The 16,329-nt window shown below is 53.2% G+C and overlaps 1 protein-coding gene across 1 annotated transcript; it reads left to right on the top strand.

Moving 5' to 3' along the window:
- The first annotated feature begins 485 nt into the window (after positions 1-485).
- Positions 486-15,719, top strand: GGA2 (golgi associated, gamma adaptin ear containing, ARF binding protein 2). The gene is made up of 17 exons (XM_086621915.1): positions 486-657; positions 1,338-1,422; positions 2,341-2,416; positions 2,894-2,992; positions 4,719-4,842; positions 6,053-6,156; positions 6,654-6,734; positions 7,581-7,718; positions 8,829-8,910; positions 9,825-9,944; positions 10,212-10,379; positions 10,634-10,689; positions 11,514-11,665; positions 12,419-12,588; positions 13,317-13,486; positions 14,766-14,876; positions 15,530-15,719. Exons 1-17 carry the CDS (start codon positions 486-488, stop codon positions 15,638-15,640), a joined length of 2,019 nt encoding a protein of 672 aa, XP_086478041.1. The 3' UTR covers positions 15,641-15,719.
- Positions 15,720-16,329: the final 610 nt, after the last annotated feature.

Genomic DNA, 16,329 nt, shown 5'->3' on the forward strand with positions numbered 1-16,329 from the left:
CCTGATTGCCAGGAGAAGGAGATGTTTATCAGCGTTTAAATTCAGACCTCGTGGACAGAAAAGCCATTTCTGATACCAGCATGGTTCGTCTCAAGCCTTTGGGTCTGGTTTTGGAGAGGGCCTCGCAATCAGGGTACCTGCAGTTACAACTGTCCTCAACAAATACCGTGGGAGGGTGGTTTTTTGTGTATATATATATAAAAAAAATATGATATGTGTATTATAGCTGCTCCCTGAGTGTCCTGCTGGGCTGAGTGAGCTGCTGGGAGAGGGGGACTCCTCTCCCTGTGTCCTGTGTCATGCACGTGGTTCTGCTAAAAATATCCCTGACTGGGAGATCGGGAAGTTTTTTTCCCCTTTTGGATGACGCCGGTTTAATTATTAAATTACCGTGGTGACTTTTGGTTCCGCTCTCACCGACACGTGGTCGCCGTACGAGGGGAGGAGCAGCCGGAGGGCTGGAGTTGGGGTTGGGTGGGGGGGGGATGTTTTACCGAGCCACCCCACGCCCACGGCGTACACTTCCACGCCACGAAAACTCGCGTGGGCTTCCCACGGGAGCGAGCGAGGAGCGGCGGCGGGTGGATCCGCTTCCTGCTCGGGGCGGAGCGGAGCGAAAGTCCATGGCTGGCGTTGGGGAGCTGGAGCGGTGGCTCAGTGAGTGGGGCTGGGGGGACTGGGAGCTGGGGCTGGTTTCGCCGCGGGCTCCGGTGCCGCTTTCAGCGGCACCGGAGCCCGCGGCGAAACCAGCCCCAGTTCCAGCTGGGTGGGCACTGGCGCAGCTTCACCTCCATGGAGTCCCTTTAGGGTGATGATTGTGGGGCTTCCCTTAACCTGCTGCATCATTCCCATTCCCCTTCTGCCCCATCCTCAGCCCCAGTCCTGCCAAAGCTTTTTGAGCGTCGGACTGGGGCGCGGATAAAGCTGAAAGAGACTGTTTTCCTCCACTCAGCCGAGCTTTGGGATGGGTGCTCGGGCAGCCCTGCTGCAAAAGGCTAAAGGTTTGCAGTCTGCTCCTGCGAGAGCTGCCTGGAAATGCTTTTTAACAGTTTCAGGTGCTTAGTGCCAAAAGCAGTACGGTGCCGTCGCTGCTTCAGCGCCTCGGTGCGTGCCTGACTTTGACTCTCTAAGAGTGGGTGCTCAGGACTGTATTTTCAGGCAGATTTTAGTACCAGCTGTTTCCTGCTCGTCCTGCATCTCCCATTTCTGCCTCTTTCACGAAAAGCCCTAAAGCAGCTGGTAGCAGCGCGGGGTCTGAGCCGCTTCCTGCCGTGTGCCGCTCGCTCGCGCACTGAGGCTGTTTATTCTCTTTTTTTTTTTTTTTCCCCCTGTGTAAGATAAAGCCACTGACCCAAGTACTCCCGAGGAGAACTGGGAATGCATCCAGCGGTTCTGTGACCAGGTGAACGCGGGTACTGAAGGGTAAGGCAGACAGACAGCTCTTTGTGTTCGCTCGGGGCTGCGCGTCGGGCTCTGAGCGGCTCCGATGGCTGCGGGGGGAACGGGCACGGTGAGCCACGGCGCGGGGAGCCCGGAGAGACAGCTGGGAACGCCGGGCTCCGCTGCTCCTGCACGGTAAACGAGTTGCAGAGAGGTGTATGCCAACGTGGTGGAGGTCACTGTCTAGGAATGGGCTCTGACATCCACTGCTGCCACCCAGGAGGCAGCTGGTCTGGCCGCCGTGTCCTCACCAGCTCCTCGGCAGCCCAGGCTGCAGGGCTCCGTGGGGCAGCCTGGGCAAGGACACTGGCTGCGGGGCTCTGTGGGGCAGCCTGGGCAAGGACACCAGCTGTGGGGCTCCGTGGGGCAGCCCGGGCAAGGACACCGGCTGCGGGGCTCCGTGGGGCAGCCCAGAGCGAGCTCAGCCTCGGCTTTTCCTTTCAGAGAGGTGGGACATCTCTGCTGGGACTTCTCTGTCTTCCAGCTGATGGTCTGAGCTCTGTGGGAAGGAGCAGGAACTAATTAAGTCAAAGCTTAGCGACCATCTCTTTAGAGCAGAGGCCGGTGCGTTGGGAGCCCGCAGACTGGCACCCGTGTGCGCAGGAGCAGGCTGGGTCGGGCTGCAGATCAAAGCTCCTGTGCCTGTGTCCCTGTGCGTGCCCAGGGAGAGCCCCCAGCCTCTCCCAGCCCGCTCCCTCCGAGGGTCCAGCCTCTGGACACGGCTGGAGAAGAGCAGGGGGGTCGCCCACGCTGCTCAGTTCACCTCCCACCCGTGTGTGCGTACCCCAGGGGAAGGGTCTGGCGCAGCACGTCGTGAATGCGGCAGCTGCTCGTCTCTGCGGGGCAGAATCAGCAGCGTTTGTTTTTCCCGGGATCTGACTCACTTCTGCTGCTCCGCAGCCCATCGCTCGCGCCGAGGCTGCTGGCACACAAAATACAGTCCCCGCAGGAGACGGAAGCTCTCCACGCTCTCACAGTAAGTGCTTTCATCCACAGGCAGCAGGAACTGGGAAACAGAGTCCGGGGGGTAGAGACAGTGTAGCTGTCTCTTCTTCTTCTCTTTGATGTCTCCCTTTTGACTTTCCATTGCACGAGGAATACAGACACCAGGGTGTAACGAAGGGACTAACTGCTCGTGTTCCCTCCCGTGTCGCTCTGCTGAGGTCTGCAGTGCTCTGCAGCTCGGGCTGTTCAGCCTGTGGTCCCACCGCAGGGTCGGTGGCCCAGAAGTTGTTAGCAATGGGTAGAACAGAGCAGTTGGTCTTAAATGTGCTGCTTAAGACAGTTGGATGAAGGAAAAATACATGTTTTTGCTGCACAGCTTCCTCAGTATCTTATTTGTGAATGCAGTGCCAGAAAGTTCTTCGTTTTAGTATTATAATGGCAAAGTTTTTAACAATTGCCCAAGAGCCGTGTGTGCAGTTTCTGCTCGGCACTGTCCTGTTTTCTGCAGGTGCTGGAGACCTGTGTGAATAACTGCGGTGAAGGATTTCACCACGAAATAGCGAAGTTCAGGTTTCTGAATGAGCTGATTAAAGTGCTTTCCCCGAAGGTAGGTGGTCATGGTTATTCTGGGCATTGCAGCTGGGGCACACTGTTTGTTTCTTGCTGGATATGAAAACTTGGAATTAATCTTGTGTAGAAGTAGAGCAGAATTTGTTCTGCACCTCCGCGCACAAGGACTGGATGTGAATTCCCCTATGAAAGATGTAAACTGGGGGCTCTTTCTGTGAAAGGCTTTTTCCTTGTGGTTTCTCCCAGCTCTGCTGGGACAGTCAGGGACTAGAAGGGCTTGAAATTGTTGCCATGACCCCTCAGCCTGTGGCCCTTTTGCCTCTCAATGGTTTACAGAACTTTGGTTGTGGAAGCAGCAGAGAACAGAGATGCCAGGAGCTGCCCAGAGCCTCTCCCAGGTTTTCTTACACTCTGTCCTCAAAGCCTTGTGCCCAGGCTGCCCTCCTGGCTGTCTCCTGCCAGGGGTTCGCGTGGGTTTGGGTCCTGCTCAATGGGCAGCCTCAGCTTGAGCGGCGGCGGAGGGGACTGGACTGCAGCAGCTCTGGTGCAGCCCTCGGGCAGCGCTTGCCCCACCGTCGTGCGACAGTCGTGTTTGTGCAGCCCCGCCGGGGCCCTGCTGAGGATGTCCCAAAAGGTGGGGGGGGGTCCCAGCCCCGGGGCAGCGACAGCCCTGGCTCGGGGGGAGATGAGGGGATCAGCTGTACTGACGGGGCAGCTGCAGAGTCCCTTCCTGCTGCTCCGCTTCCCTGGATCACAATATATTCGTTCCGTGTGTCCATTCCTGCTCCCTGCTGGGGGGCACTTTGCTCCCGAGAAGAGCAGCAGCCTCAGGAATGAGAAGTTGGAGAAGCAAAGCGAGCTGCGAGTGCGGAGTGGGTGCGCGGGGTCCCCAGCGGTGCCTCCTGATGAGAGAGACCTGTTTTATGAGACTGCATCATCTTCCCACCTTGCTCTTCTCTGCACCGAACAGCAGACCTGAGGCTTTCTGGAATATTCTCCTCGGCACCTCAGTAGTCGATCCCCCTTTTAAGTGGGTCCTGCACACGTTTACCGCTTGCACAGCCTTTGTTTTCCGTGACATCATCTCGATGGCGGAGGTGCAAAGAGCTCATTTCAGAGAAATGTTTAACCGAACAAGAAAACCTCTTCTCGTGGTCTCAGGTTTGGTAAAGGTATTTCAGGGAACAACAAAGTTTAAAGAATACGTCACCACAGAGAGTTTTGTTTGCTGTTTTGACAGAACAGGTACCATTTTGGGAGTTTAAAATGCCAAGTGTTTCGGAGGTTTGTGTGGGGCTTTTATCATTCTCCCTGACGTTTTTATAATACATTAAAGTGGGTGCTCGTAGGTCATAATGAGAGAAACCAGAGAAAACATCAGATGCTGAAAAAACTTTCATTTCTGATGTTGTTCAGTTTTCTTTTGTCCAGGTCTGGATGAGGCCACTGGTGCTATTTGCATTGCAGGCAGTTAAGGGAAGTGTTTAAAGCCAAGCACAGAACTGGTTTCACTAAAATAAACCAGCCTGCTTTTGGTTTCGGATTCAGTAACTGATCGGAGAAGTTTTGAAATGGTTTCATTTCGATCGTCGTATAATATTTATGAAATTATCTTAATGACATGTTAATACTTAATAGCATTCCTTGTATTTACAGCCACAGCTCTGCACAGTCTCCTATTCCACAAGCTGCACAGTTGGCAACGCGGTGAAAAAAGTGTCAAGGATCCTTTTTTGTTTTCTTTTCTTTTCTTTTCTTTTCAGTACTATGGAACCTGGTCTTCAGAAAAAGTCAAGTCGAGAGTCACAGAAGTAATATTCAGTTGGACAGTCTGGTTTCCTCAGGAAGTTAAAATCCGGGATGTGTATCAGATGCTGAAGAAACAAGGTCGAGTTCTGTTATTGCAGTTTCCTTTTCAGCCTCCCAGTCAGGCGGTCTCAGCCCACGGGGGTATCTGTCCTCCCCGCTTTTCCGTGCAACGCTGTGTGTCAGGAGCAGGGCACACGGGGCACGCACAGGGCTACTTGGGCACTTCAGGATGTGCAAAGCTGTTGAAAAGCTGTTTTCCAAAGAACAGCCGTGTCAGTCGGAGGCGAGGCTGCCTCCCGGCTCCGCTCACACCGCGCTCAGCGCTGCTGCGCAGGGCAGAGATCGGGACAGGCTCGGAGTGATCCGTGCCCTGGAATGCTCTCCCAGGATGGCAAGGGATGGGTTCAGAGAGATCCCGAGCTGGATTTTTCATCTGTTCTATCCTATTTAATAGTCCTTGCTGCTATTGTCGCCCCGAAATCTGTCCAATCCCACTTCGGTATCCCAGGTAATAAGTTTCATAACTAAGAAAAAGCCGTAACACTTTCTGTGGAAGTTCAGGGGAATTAGGGAATTTGTTTTAAGGCTTCCCACCAGGTTTGCTTTGTGCATCCTGGAGCACGGAATGGCTTTGCAAGCCTTCCCCTGAGTCCCACTCCCTCACTGTCACTGCCTTCCCCTTGTGCAGCTGCTGCGGGCAGGGGTGCTGAGCTGGGGTGCTGAGCTGGGGTGCTGGGCTGGGGTGCTGACTGAGCAGGGGTGCTGAGCAGGGGTGCTGAGCAGAGGTGCTGGGTGCCCCTCTGCTGGGCAGCTCTTGGGGACCGCTGCCCATCCAACGCCTGCGCGACCAGCGGCTGCTGCTGCGAGCGCTGGCCGGAGGGGCAGGAGGGGAGACGTCCATGGGATCCCGCTGGCGCCAAGGGCTCCCGTGGCACTGGGCCGGGCTGGTTTGGTGCACTGGTTGTGGCAATGCCGCGTGCACGGGGTCGGGGCTGGTGTGTGCTGGGTGCTCTTGCTCCGGGGGATTTTAGCAGTTGACCCAGAGGGAGCCCAGAACGTCTGAATTTTATTTTCTGCCCTGAAAATCTCATTTGGCCAGTGCTTAATTCAGGGCACGAAGGGAAGTCTTTTGTCGGGTGTGTGCTAAGGCAACTCCTTGCTTCTCCCATCTCCCTCTGTGAAATTCTGGGCAGGGCTGAAGGAACTAGGTGCAGAACCCAATGCAGTGTTGAGCATTAGTGTTTTAGCAGCTCAGGCATCACTGAACAGATACTGTTGCCCATTCCAGGGATTGTAAAAGAAGACCCCAAAGTGCCAGAAGACAAAATTTTACCTCCCCCTTCCCCCAGACCTCAGAATTCTATTTTTGACACAGATGAAGAGAAATCCAAGGTAAACTTTAAAATTTTCCTACCTACCCCCACTCTGGTTTGTGCTGATGAGAAAACAGGCTCAATTGTATTTTGGGAGCTTTTGCCGTTTCAGACAGAATATCCTCAGAATAATGGTAGTACTTCTTGCTGCGCAGCAGCTGGAGAATTCTTTGATGCTCTGTCAGAAATTTTTGCTTAGTCAAAAGTGAAACATTTTTACAGAAAAACATCATTCTCTATTAAACTTTCCCGAGGGAGGGTTTCTCCAGGTTTTCCAGAAGTTCCGCAGAGCTAGAGAATTCCTGTTCCCAAGGAGCCAAACAGCGTGTGCAGGCAGCTGTAAAAGGCAGCAATATAATCTGGGTTAGATTATGGGACATGAGCCCACAGATTTCCAGGATTATAGAAGCTGTTAGGAGAGTGGGAGTCGCTCAATAGCTGCTCGTCTGTGGTGTGTGCCTGGAGCCCAGTGCCTGGACACTGCTGCTCACGGCTGTCCGTGCTCTGCCCTCGCAGCTCTTGGCAAGGCTTTTGAAGAGCCACCACCCCGAGGACCTGCAGGCTGCCAACCGGCTGATCAAGAGCATGATTAAGGAGGTAGGCAAGAGCAGAGCCGGCGGCTCCGTGGGGCAGGAGGTGTGTTTGCAGCCGGGGGGGTGGGAGGGGGCTTGGCAATTCATTTTTTGATGGTGGGTCCTCTAGACCTGATCTCCATAACGCCTCCCCAGAGGAGGGATGATGTTCAGTAATCTTTATTCCCAAGTTACGGTGCGGGATAGTTTTGTTTTGTTTTGTTTTGTTTCCCTAAAACATGCCATTGTCAGGAAGAGGGAGTACGTACACCGGGGAGCCTGTGTGGCGGGACAGTCCCACCTTAGCGTCTGCCTGGCAGGGTACTGCATTAGTGACGGGGAGTTTCCAAAAAGAAACTCAGTCCCAGGTGGGAAAGGCCACATCTGTACAGAACTGCCTCTTTTCTGCACGCAGAGCGTGCGTGCACATCTGGCCTGTCCTCGCTTTCCATCCGAAAGGGCATCCCGCTTCCCCGCGTACGCAGGCTTGGCGCGGTTTGATGAAACCCCGGCGGCTGTTCCGAGAGTGCCCTTCTCTGTGGCGGAAGCCACCAACTCCCATCTCTAATTTTGAAGTCCTACTCGTGCCTGCGGTGAGATGAATTCTACTGCCCCAGCAGCCCGGGCAGGCTGCCCTGAGAAGGGCAGGAGGTTTCCATCTGCACCCGTGGCAGGGAGGTGTGGTGCAGCACTGGCACTGGAGCTCTTGGGGGGCGAGTCCCTACCACCGCTGCCTTGTGCCTCTGCCTGCCGTAAGACATCAGTAGGAAGCAGCTCCCCGACAAGTGTGGTCCAGAGTGACCCAGCCAAGCACGTGCACTGGCTGTATTAACCAAATCATCATCTACTTGCATTTCATTTTTCATCAAAGGAACAAGAAAAGTCAGCTAAGGTGTCCAGAAGAGCAACCACCATCAGTGAGGTTTCTGAGAATGTTAAACGTATGGACGAATTACTGGAAAACTACAAGAGACAAGAATTATCCGGATCTGACCAGGAGACACTCCAGGTAAATCTTCTTCTTCCTGCATAAGAGGCTCTTTTGTCCAGCTGTGCTGGGAGGGCCCAGGGCAGCAGGATTCAAAGGGCAGCACGGTGCTCTCAGCTTCTGCCACGGAAAGAGCGTTACCACCGCAGAAATATTTTCCAAAATATTTGATGAATAATAGTCCCATCCACCAGTGTAACGGAAGTTGGAATGGAAGCATCTCCTGCTGTGCTGGTTTGAGTTTCTGTCCAGTTTTGCTGCTCTTCTTGTGGTATCTCACGGGGAAATGGTTCTTCCTCCAACAGTGGCACAACACGCGGGAATCCCCTTGTGCCCGGCGTGGTTAGGTGGGTGTGATGGGATCTGACCAGAGAAGCTCAAAGCTGTGGGTTCTTCAGCTTGTGCTACATTTTCCGTGATTCCCATTTTTCTGCTCAGAGTTCCTGGTCTGCTGCTGCTCATAAGTACCAGTGAATTAAGGAAACGTTTGATGTCACTAATAGGGCTGTCAGAATAGCTTTATGGTCTTCAAATACCTGAAACTCCACCAGACTCTCAAATTAAAAAAAAAAACAACTTCAGACAACTGAGTTTTTGTAGGTGAGAACTTCTCCTGTGGCTACGGGTGACAGCAGGTTTTGGGATTAGCTGCTGTCGGGAGGGTGGCTGCTGTAGATGGCACAGACCCTCCTTGCGCGCCGACAAAGCGGCTGGTCCGTGCCTCCTCGCACCCAGAGGTGTTCCAGGACGACGTTCCAAGCAAGCGGCTTTGCTTTGTCTGGCAGTGGTCATGCTTCCCTGAGTACTGTCATCCATCTCTTTGCGCCACAGTACGTTTTCTTTTAAATTGAGTAATTTTACACTGATCTATCTTACGCTGTATGCCCAGAGAGGATGTGGTTGCTGAGGAGATGCCAGCAAAGCCTCCTTGTTCCAGGGGCTGTGCTTCCAGGCCACCGTGGGTTTCTAAGAGCGCAGCAACACGCAGCATTGATACCCTTTGTCTGGACCTGGGCAGAAAGTGCATCTTCCTCTTCTGGAGGGCACGTCACGTACAGGTCGTCACAGGGACAGAAGTGTGAGAGTGTCTGGGATCTCCTGAGCAATGACGTGAGACGTTTCCTTCCGTAGACGCTGTTCCAACGCTGTGAGAAGCTCAGGCCACTGCTCTTTCGCCTTGCCAGTGAGACAGTTGATGACGATGAGGCTCTAGGTAAGAGCCAACGCTGTCCTTGGGTTTCTTTGCAGTTAAGTTCATCTGCCCTTGCTTTGGCAAGCGGGGTACATCCTTCCCCTGAGAGGGGGGATGCTTAGGCTCGTGCTACCCTGCGGGCAAAGCTTTCCACGCTCACCTTTAAACCATGCCTGTGGCGAGTGGCGTAAATCTCTTCCCACTCCTCTCCCAGGAAGGTATAAATTTTCACTTGGAGCCCAAAGTTAAACAGTGAATCCAGTTTCTTCCAGCCAAGGTGGTGTTCAGAGTTTGTGGAGTTCTGGTGTTCAGAAAACTGAAGGCTTTTGAGGTCTTTTCTCTACAGAGATTGAAGTTCTCCTCTCTATCAACACAGAAGGGAGAATATTTTTTGAATTTCGTAAATAATATATTGAGGAGGGTCGTTTGAGCAGAATCTTTGAATTCTGCAGTTGTGAGATTTAGCCCTTCCCAGAGGATTGCATTTCACAGTCTTGTCCGTACGCCTTGAAAGCCTGACCGACATGACGCCTTCATCTCCAACATCTCCAACAGCAAGTGTACGAGCTCAGTGGTGCCTCCAGCAGTTCACTCGTGCTGTGAATGCCGAGTGCTGCGTTGTAGCTCGAGTACACGGAAAACTTGCAGAGAACAAGAGCATAAGAGATGGCAGGAGCTAGAAGTGCTTCGAGATAGAATTGCATTTTAAAGTGTTCTTCATAACTCAGAGAGAGGCCCGAAGTCAGCAGATGTGTGTGCAAAATGCTGCACTTCAGAATATGGAACGAAAAGCTTAACACGGCTTGTCCCACCAGACTTTGCTCCAGGCGAGTCCCTGGCTGCGCTGTGCCTTCCGCAGGAGCGGTTGGCAGCGTGCCGTGGAACTGACCCTGCTGCTAGAACGTTAATATTTTGTTTCTGCTGTGGTTTTCCAGCGGAGGTTCTGCAGGCCAGTGAGCAGCTCTCGCAGGCGCTCGGGCAGTGCCGGCAGGCTGTGGCCGCCCACGGTCACGGCGGTGGAGGAGGTTCAGCCATCAGCTCCACTGAGGCACCAGGTAAGGAGCATCCTGCAGCGTGCCACGGCAGCTCTGCTCCTGCAGCTCATGTGTGAGTGGAGTTTGGAAGGGAAGTGCTTCTCAGGGGATAAATGTGAAGAAAATCCATAGGAAAACTACTCTGTAACCATCATTTGCTTTACATATGGTCAATAGAAAATATCCCTGAAGTTCTTCCCCTCTGAGTCCTTTGGGGTGTGCCTGTGCCCATCGACACGCTGCTCCTTTCAGGGGGTCTCTCTCCAACTCTCTCCGCTGTTTCCCAAGCGTGCCGGCCAGCCCCAAGGCGCGTGAAGAGCTACACACTGATTGACTTCTCCGAGCTGGAGGCGACATCCCACTCTCCTACAGACCAGTCTGCGAACGAAACCACCGCCTCCCGGCACGGCAGCACGACCTCCGCCTGCCTGCTGGACGAGGAGCTGGAGTCGTTGGGTTCGTACACGCCGTTCAGCGCAGCCTTGCCCTTGTTCCGGGGTTGTGTGTTTAATAAACTGGGAGAGCTCCGACTTTGCTGTCGGCCCTAGGAGCAAGCCGACCCTTCCAGCCAGGGTCGGGAAGTTTTCAGGAATGTGGTTTCTGTAATGGCGTTGGGCTGCGGTCAGACCGCCGTTAGCCAAGAAAGGAAGCACCTATGGAAAGCCTTTGTTTTCTGTACTTGATCGGTGGCATTTTGGCATCTTTCTTAGGTCTCAGCAACTCTCCTGTTGTACAGAAACCACCACCTGATTTTGGCTTAGCAGAGGTGAGTGATCCTCAGGTATGACAGTCCATAAGGTACAAAGGACAAAAATCAGACAGGATTCCTGACCTCCTAGCTTTCTCAGGCATCCTTTTTTAATGCCACACCATTCTGAAGGGAAACTGGAATCCTCCTGCTCTGCAATGAATTTCTGTCCTGGTTTCGGCTGGGACAGAGTTAGTTTTTCTTTTTAGCAGCTACAAGAGCCCTGTGTTTTGGATTTAGTCTGGGATTTGTTGTGAGAGGAATACTGATACCACACTGATGTTTATGGTTGGTGCTGAGACATCCAGGACCTTCCAGCTTCCCGTGTTTTGCCGGTGTGCAGGAGCACAGCAGGCTGGGGAGGAGCGTGGTCATTTTAATTTAGATTTAGGATTGAGGGCCAAGTTTACCTGTTTCGGGATCTCTTGCTGGGACGGGATGGGGATTGGGCACTGGGTGGTGAGCGATTACACTGTGCATCGCTTGTCTTTATATACACTTATCATTTATATATATTAATATAATAATAATGTATCATTATAACTTTAAATTTTATATTATTATTAAATTATTCTTATCTCCACCTACGATCTCCTTCCCTTTTCCCCTTTAATCCTCTTGCCCATTCCCTGGGGCTGGGGAAGGGTGAGCAAGTGGCTGCGTGGCGTTGAGTTGCCGGCCGGGTTAAACCACGACAATTTCCCAGCTGTAGTTTGCAACCAGATTGCTCATATTTACTACTTAGAGTAGAACTGTTATTAAAAACGAGGTTCTTTTCAGTGGAACGGGCCTGATTTTTGCTGGTCTTCTATAGCATGAACCAGAAGTGTCTTATTTTTCAGACTGCTGTGCACAACGGATACGGTGAAATCGTAGGTGCTGTCCAAAGGCTGGGGCTGCGGGAGCGCTGGGGAGACGGCTCTTCGGAGAAGAATGGATTTCAGGGCCTGGTTGATCAGCTCTCTCCACCGTCTGGGACCAAGACACTGTCTTTGTAAGCAAACTCTGCATAATGCAGTCTGGCTTTGGAGATGAGGAATACTGGTTTACAGCAGTGAGGTTTAGGAAAAGCTTTCAGCTACAACTGGTTGTTGCTGGTGAGCTATCCATCCACACGTTGGCTCCTGAGCAGCAGGTAGCTCCTGGTAATTGCACTTTGTGTAATTGCACACTAGGACCTTCCAAGGGTCAGAAACTTGGCGAGACAGATCCCATGGCTTAGTAACAAGGTGATCTTGAGCTAAAGGAACAAAAACCTACAGTCAGGTCTTTCAGTAATAACCTGTGACTCAAAAAATACTTTCCCCAGTTTTCTTCAGGCTGTGACAAAGTCGTTTCCAGGCATTCAGTGGAAGCCCAACAGTTTGTGAACCAAATTAATCATCCACAGATCTTCAGAGCAGGTGACCGTTACGACACACTTATCCAGTCTGCCGTTAATACAGGCCAAGAAATTCTACCAGAGATTGCCAGCTTCTTGCATTGTCTTTGAGCTAGAACTCATTTTCATCTGACTGGAGTTCCAGGGAGCCTGGGCATGGGGAGAGTGGGCTGCCCAAGCCCTGGAACAGTTTGGCGTTAGTAGCAGAAGTCAAAGTCTGCCTTAGCGAGTGCTGAAACAGCACCTTCTTCCGTGTAAAACAGAGGCAGATGAGGGACTGGGAACACAAAGTGGACACGGCAGAAGGTGGTATGTACATGAAGTCTCCCCAGTTAATATAAGCTTTCTACGTGCTTTCCTTTCCAGGGATTTGTCACCAATGAAATTGCCCTTTCCAGACCTTGCAGATAGCTCAGTGGCAGATACCTCACTCTCCAGCCTAGGCTACGAGCTGAAGCCTGCTGCTGCTTTGCATCCAGCTTCCCATGATGCTTCTCTAGAAAACCTTTTTGTCCCTTTAATTTCAATTACACCGAGTAAGTGCAATGATTTCTGTGCCCCAGCTCTGCTTACTAGAGGCTTACTGGGGCTCTTCTGTGACTTATGCAGGGGAGCAAGCCGAAGTAGCGTCACGCTGTGTGGGTTGGCTGGAGTAAGGACTGTTCTATGAAGGGCTTAATGTATCTGAGAATTCGAGCAAGTGCTAGGGATCATACCACGGAAATGTCCCTGTCCTCCCTACTCAGTAGTCAGGAGTGTCCTGCCCTGGCTAACCTCCGTGATGTGCTTTAAGCTATTTGCCCTTAGCACCTTTAGTCAAGCTTCAAGCAGTTCTCCAAAGGCTTAAAAGGTACCTGTGGGTGGGAGTTGTCCCACTTCCTAAAGCAGAGCTGTTCTTTCCACCTCTGCTTTTCGATGCCACGCTGCATGGCCCAGCCCTGCCACCACCTGATGGGGTGCCACCTGGGTGCGGGGCACTGCAGGGTCTGGGAGCAGGGCACCTGCTCTTAAAGGACTGCAGAGCGGTTGAAATCTGAGCTGCTAAACCTCCAGTTAGACGTTCAGATTCCTTTCTCTACAGTAGAGCTGAAACGTAAATCACGGGCAGGTGCTGTACTCTGCTTGGTCTGTGAGTTTGCTGGAGGAAGTAAGAGTTGGTACGCGTGTTTCCTTTTCGCCCTTCCTTATCCTGTCTTCGCTGTTCTGCCCTCAGGAGGGAGGAGAATCCATGCTTTGTTTCTGATGCTCCTTTTGTCTCCGGCAGGCAGTATCTGTCCTCTTACTGTGTACGACAGGAATGGTTTCAAGGCTATGCTCCACTTCTCCAGAGACCCGGCTCCTGGCCGACCAGACGTGCTGGTGATGGTTCTTTCCATGCTGAGCACATCAGCTCAAGCAATTAAGGACATAGTGTTCCAGGCAGCAGTCCCAAAGGTGAGAAGCCTGTGACGGGTAGCAGAGAGTGCGGGGCGACCCAGAAGTGTCCCGAGGAGAAGGCTGGCCGTTTCGTGCTCACTGGGAATTGCACGGCTCGCCTTCTCGGACCGGTGGACCTGTTGTACGGTGGTGCCTGTGGCCCCAGTGCCTGTCTCAGAGAGTACATCCCTGGCCTTGAGACAGCCGGGCAGGGCTCCAGACGCGCTGCGTCAGCCTCCTGGGTGAGGCACTCGTTCTGCCTACGTGCCACGCAGAATTGTCAGTTAGGAATATCTGCCTTTAGGTGCAGGCTGTGGAAAGGTGTGCTTTTCATTCAGTGACAAAACCTGGCTGACTATTGTCTACGCTTACCTCGTCTCCACAGCTGAACAATAGCCAGCTGTTGTCCTACCCTGTGACCCTGCCCCACGCCAGAAGGGGAATCGGGAAAATTCGGGGAATCGTCTCCATCCCTGGAGACGTTCAAGGCCAGGTTGGACGAGGCCCTGAGCAACCTGATCTACTTGGAGATATCCCTGTTCCTTGCAGGGGGGTTGGACTAGATGACCTTTGAAGGTCCCTTCCAGCCCTGACCATTCTATGATTCTAAAAGGAAAGAAGACCCATGGGTTGAGATAAGGACCATTTAATAATGGAATAAAATAAAATAAAAATGAAAATTATAATGATAATAACATATACAGACAAGTGATGTACAGTGCACCAGCTCATCAGCCCTTGGCCAGTGTCCAGCCCATCCCCAGCCAGCGATCCCAGAGCAGGAAAGTCCCAGAAGAGCGAGTGAGCAGGGCTCAGGAGCAGAATGATGAGCGAGACCCTCCAGGGACAGTGGCCATTGAGGGACAGAGAAGGAGAGAGACAAGAGGGGTCAAAGAGAGCCCATCCCCAACAAACTTTCCACTTTATGGTGAGCCATGGTATGGAACACTCATTTCCCAATGTAAGCATCAGTCTCCCTGGCTGCGTTCCCCCCAGGTTCCTGGATGTCTGTCTCGTTAGCAAAAAACCAAGCTGGAAAGTCCTTGAGCACTACAGACACCTGCATACTATGGCTGGCTACAAACTAAAACTAAGTGTCTCATCAAGTCTGTTCCCACTGAACGGGGTGCACAGTCTTTTTAAGAATGCAGCTTACTTCAGAAACAGCTTCTCTGAACAGAAAATCCGTTCTGCGATTCTATCCCAGCAAATCCAGGTCACATATCTTTAACCTTGGTAATATTCCCAGTGCTTTTCAGCGTGGATCGAAAAGCATTGGCTTTGCTTTCTCTTTCAGACCATGAAAATAAAGTTACAGCCAGCATCTGGTTCTGAGCTTCCTGCCTTCAGCCCTCTTCTCCCACCCGCCGTGGTGTCCCAGGTCCTGCTGCTCGCCAATCCGCACAAGGTGTGTGTGTCACCGAGTCTGCTGAATGTCACTGTCGTGGGTGGGATACTGGTATGGAAGACAGGGAGATGCAGGCCAGAGAGGGAGCAGTCTGGGCTGTGCTGGGAAGACGTTTTTCCCACCGAAACAGCTTTCCAGAGCTATAACCTGAAGGAACGAATGGGCACTTGCTGCAGGGGCCTGCACTGTTCCGCTTCAGTCTACCTGAAAAAAAGAAAAGAATCTATTTAAATTTGGGAGCTCTATTTATGTATAGAGCTCCAGAGATGGCTCCTGGTAGACACTGTGCAGATGTTTGCAGCTGGTGGAACACGAGGCCACCCAAGGCACAAGCGATGGGTGGCAGTTCTGTTCCATTGACGAATAATTACGAGACCAACGATTGGTGTAAAGAATCCTCTGCCTCCGCGAAGGCTGGCCAGGCCTGGATTGCCAAGCATGCCCTGGGTGGCTGGCACAGGTCTCCCAGTCACTCCTTACGTATCTCACGAAGGGCCAGGTCTTGTTCCCCGCAGAGCTTCTGCACGGCTGAAGCGTTGCTCTCCCCTTTCAGAGGGTGGTTCGCTGCAGCCAGGCTGCGAGTGGTGAGGCCGAAGGAGCCCAGAAATCTGCAGCCATGACATGCCCCTCTCTCTGTTCCTGTTTTCCCATAGGATCCCATCCGACTGAGATACAAACTGGTGTTCACACAGGGCGTGCAGCCCTTCAGCGAGGTGGGGGAGGTGACCGGCTTCCCCGCAGCAGAACTCTGGGGCAGGAGCTGAAGTTCAGCAGGCATGGACGTGTCCGTATTGCCCGAGCGGTGGATGGGGACGGACTGTGCGCCGGCGATGCCGGCCTGGACTCCGTAATGGCTCCTTTCCTCGGGGTTCGCCATCTCCTCCTTCCTTTTGGTTTCTGTGCAGGTGTCTGGCAGGAAGAACACAAACTGGCTGCTTCTGCCACGGCCCTTGTCTGTAGCTGGCCCTGCTCTCCGTGGGACTGCGGAGTGCTGCAGCCCACCAACCTTAATGCTTCTTCCATCCAGGTCTTCCCTGCTGCTTTCCGGGCCGTTTTGCCCTCTTTTTCTTCCTGAATTAAAAAAAAAAAAAAAAGCAAACCTGTACCAGCCATCAGCCCTCGCAGCAGACTGCTCCGACCTTTGCGGGACCTGCCCACCCCGTTGCCCCCGGGGCGCGTGTGCCCGTGCGCAGGGGCGCGCTGGGCCGGTGCGGTGGCTGGCGGGGAAAGGCACGGAACGGAGCCGGGACTCCGCACCGGGAGTGCTCGGCAGGGGGACAGGGCACTGCCCAGCGCCGCAGCTGGCGCACCCGGGCAGCGGCGCCTTCGCTCGGGCACGAACCGCCTCCCGCTGCGGGCGCGGAGCCCTCCCCCGCCGGGTGGTGCCAGCCCCGGGGCGGAGAACGGGTTTGCTTCGTCGCTCGGTGCGCTCGGACCGCGCACGGCCGGGCCG

Source organism: Tauraco erythrolophus, chromosome 17 (genome assembly GCF_009769465.1).
Source record: "Tauraco erythrolophus isolate bTauEry1 chromosome 17, bTauEry1.pri, whole genome shotgun sequence".
Taxonomy (NCBI): Eukaryota; Metazoa; Chordata; class Aves; order Musophagiformes; family Musophagidae; genus Tauraco; species Tauraco erythrolophus.

Excerpts from the sequence above, each read along its gene's own strand:
- GGA2 (XM_086621915.1), top strand. The coding sequence starts at position 486 with ATGTTTTACCGAGCCACCCCACGCCCACGGCGTACACTTCCACGCCAC. Across the intron at positions 658-1,337 it reads GGAGCTGGAGCGGTGGCTCA|ATAAAGCCACTGACCCAAGT; the intron begins GTGAGTGGGGCT and ends CCCCTGTGTAAG. Across the intron at positions 8,911-9,824 it reads TGATGACGATGAGGCTCTAG|CGGAGGTTCTGCAGGCCAGT; the intron begins GTAAGAGCCAAC and ends GTGGTTTTCCAG.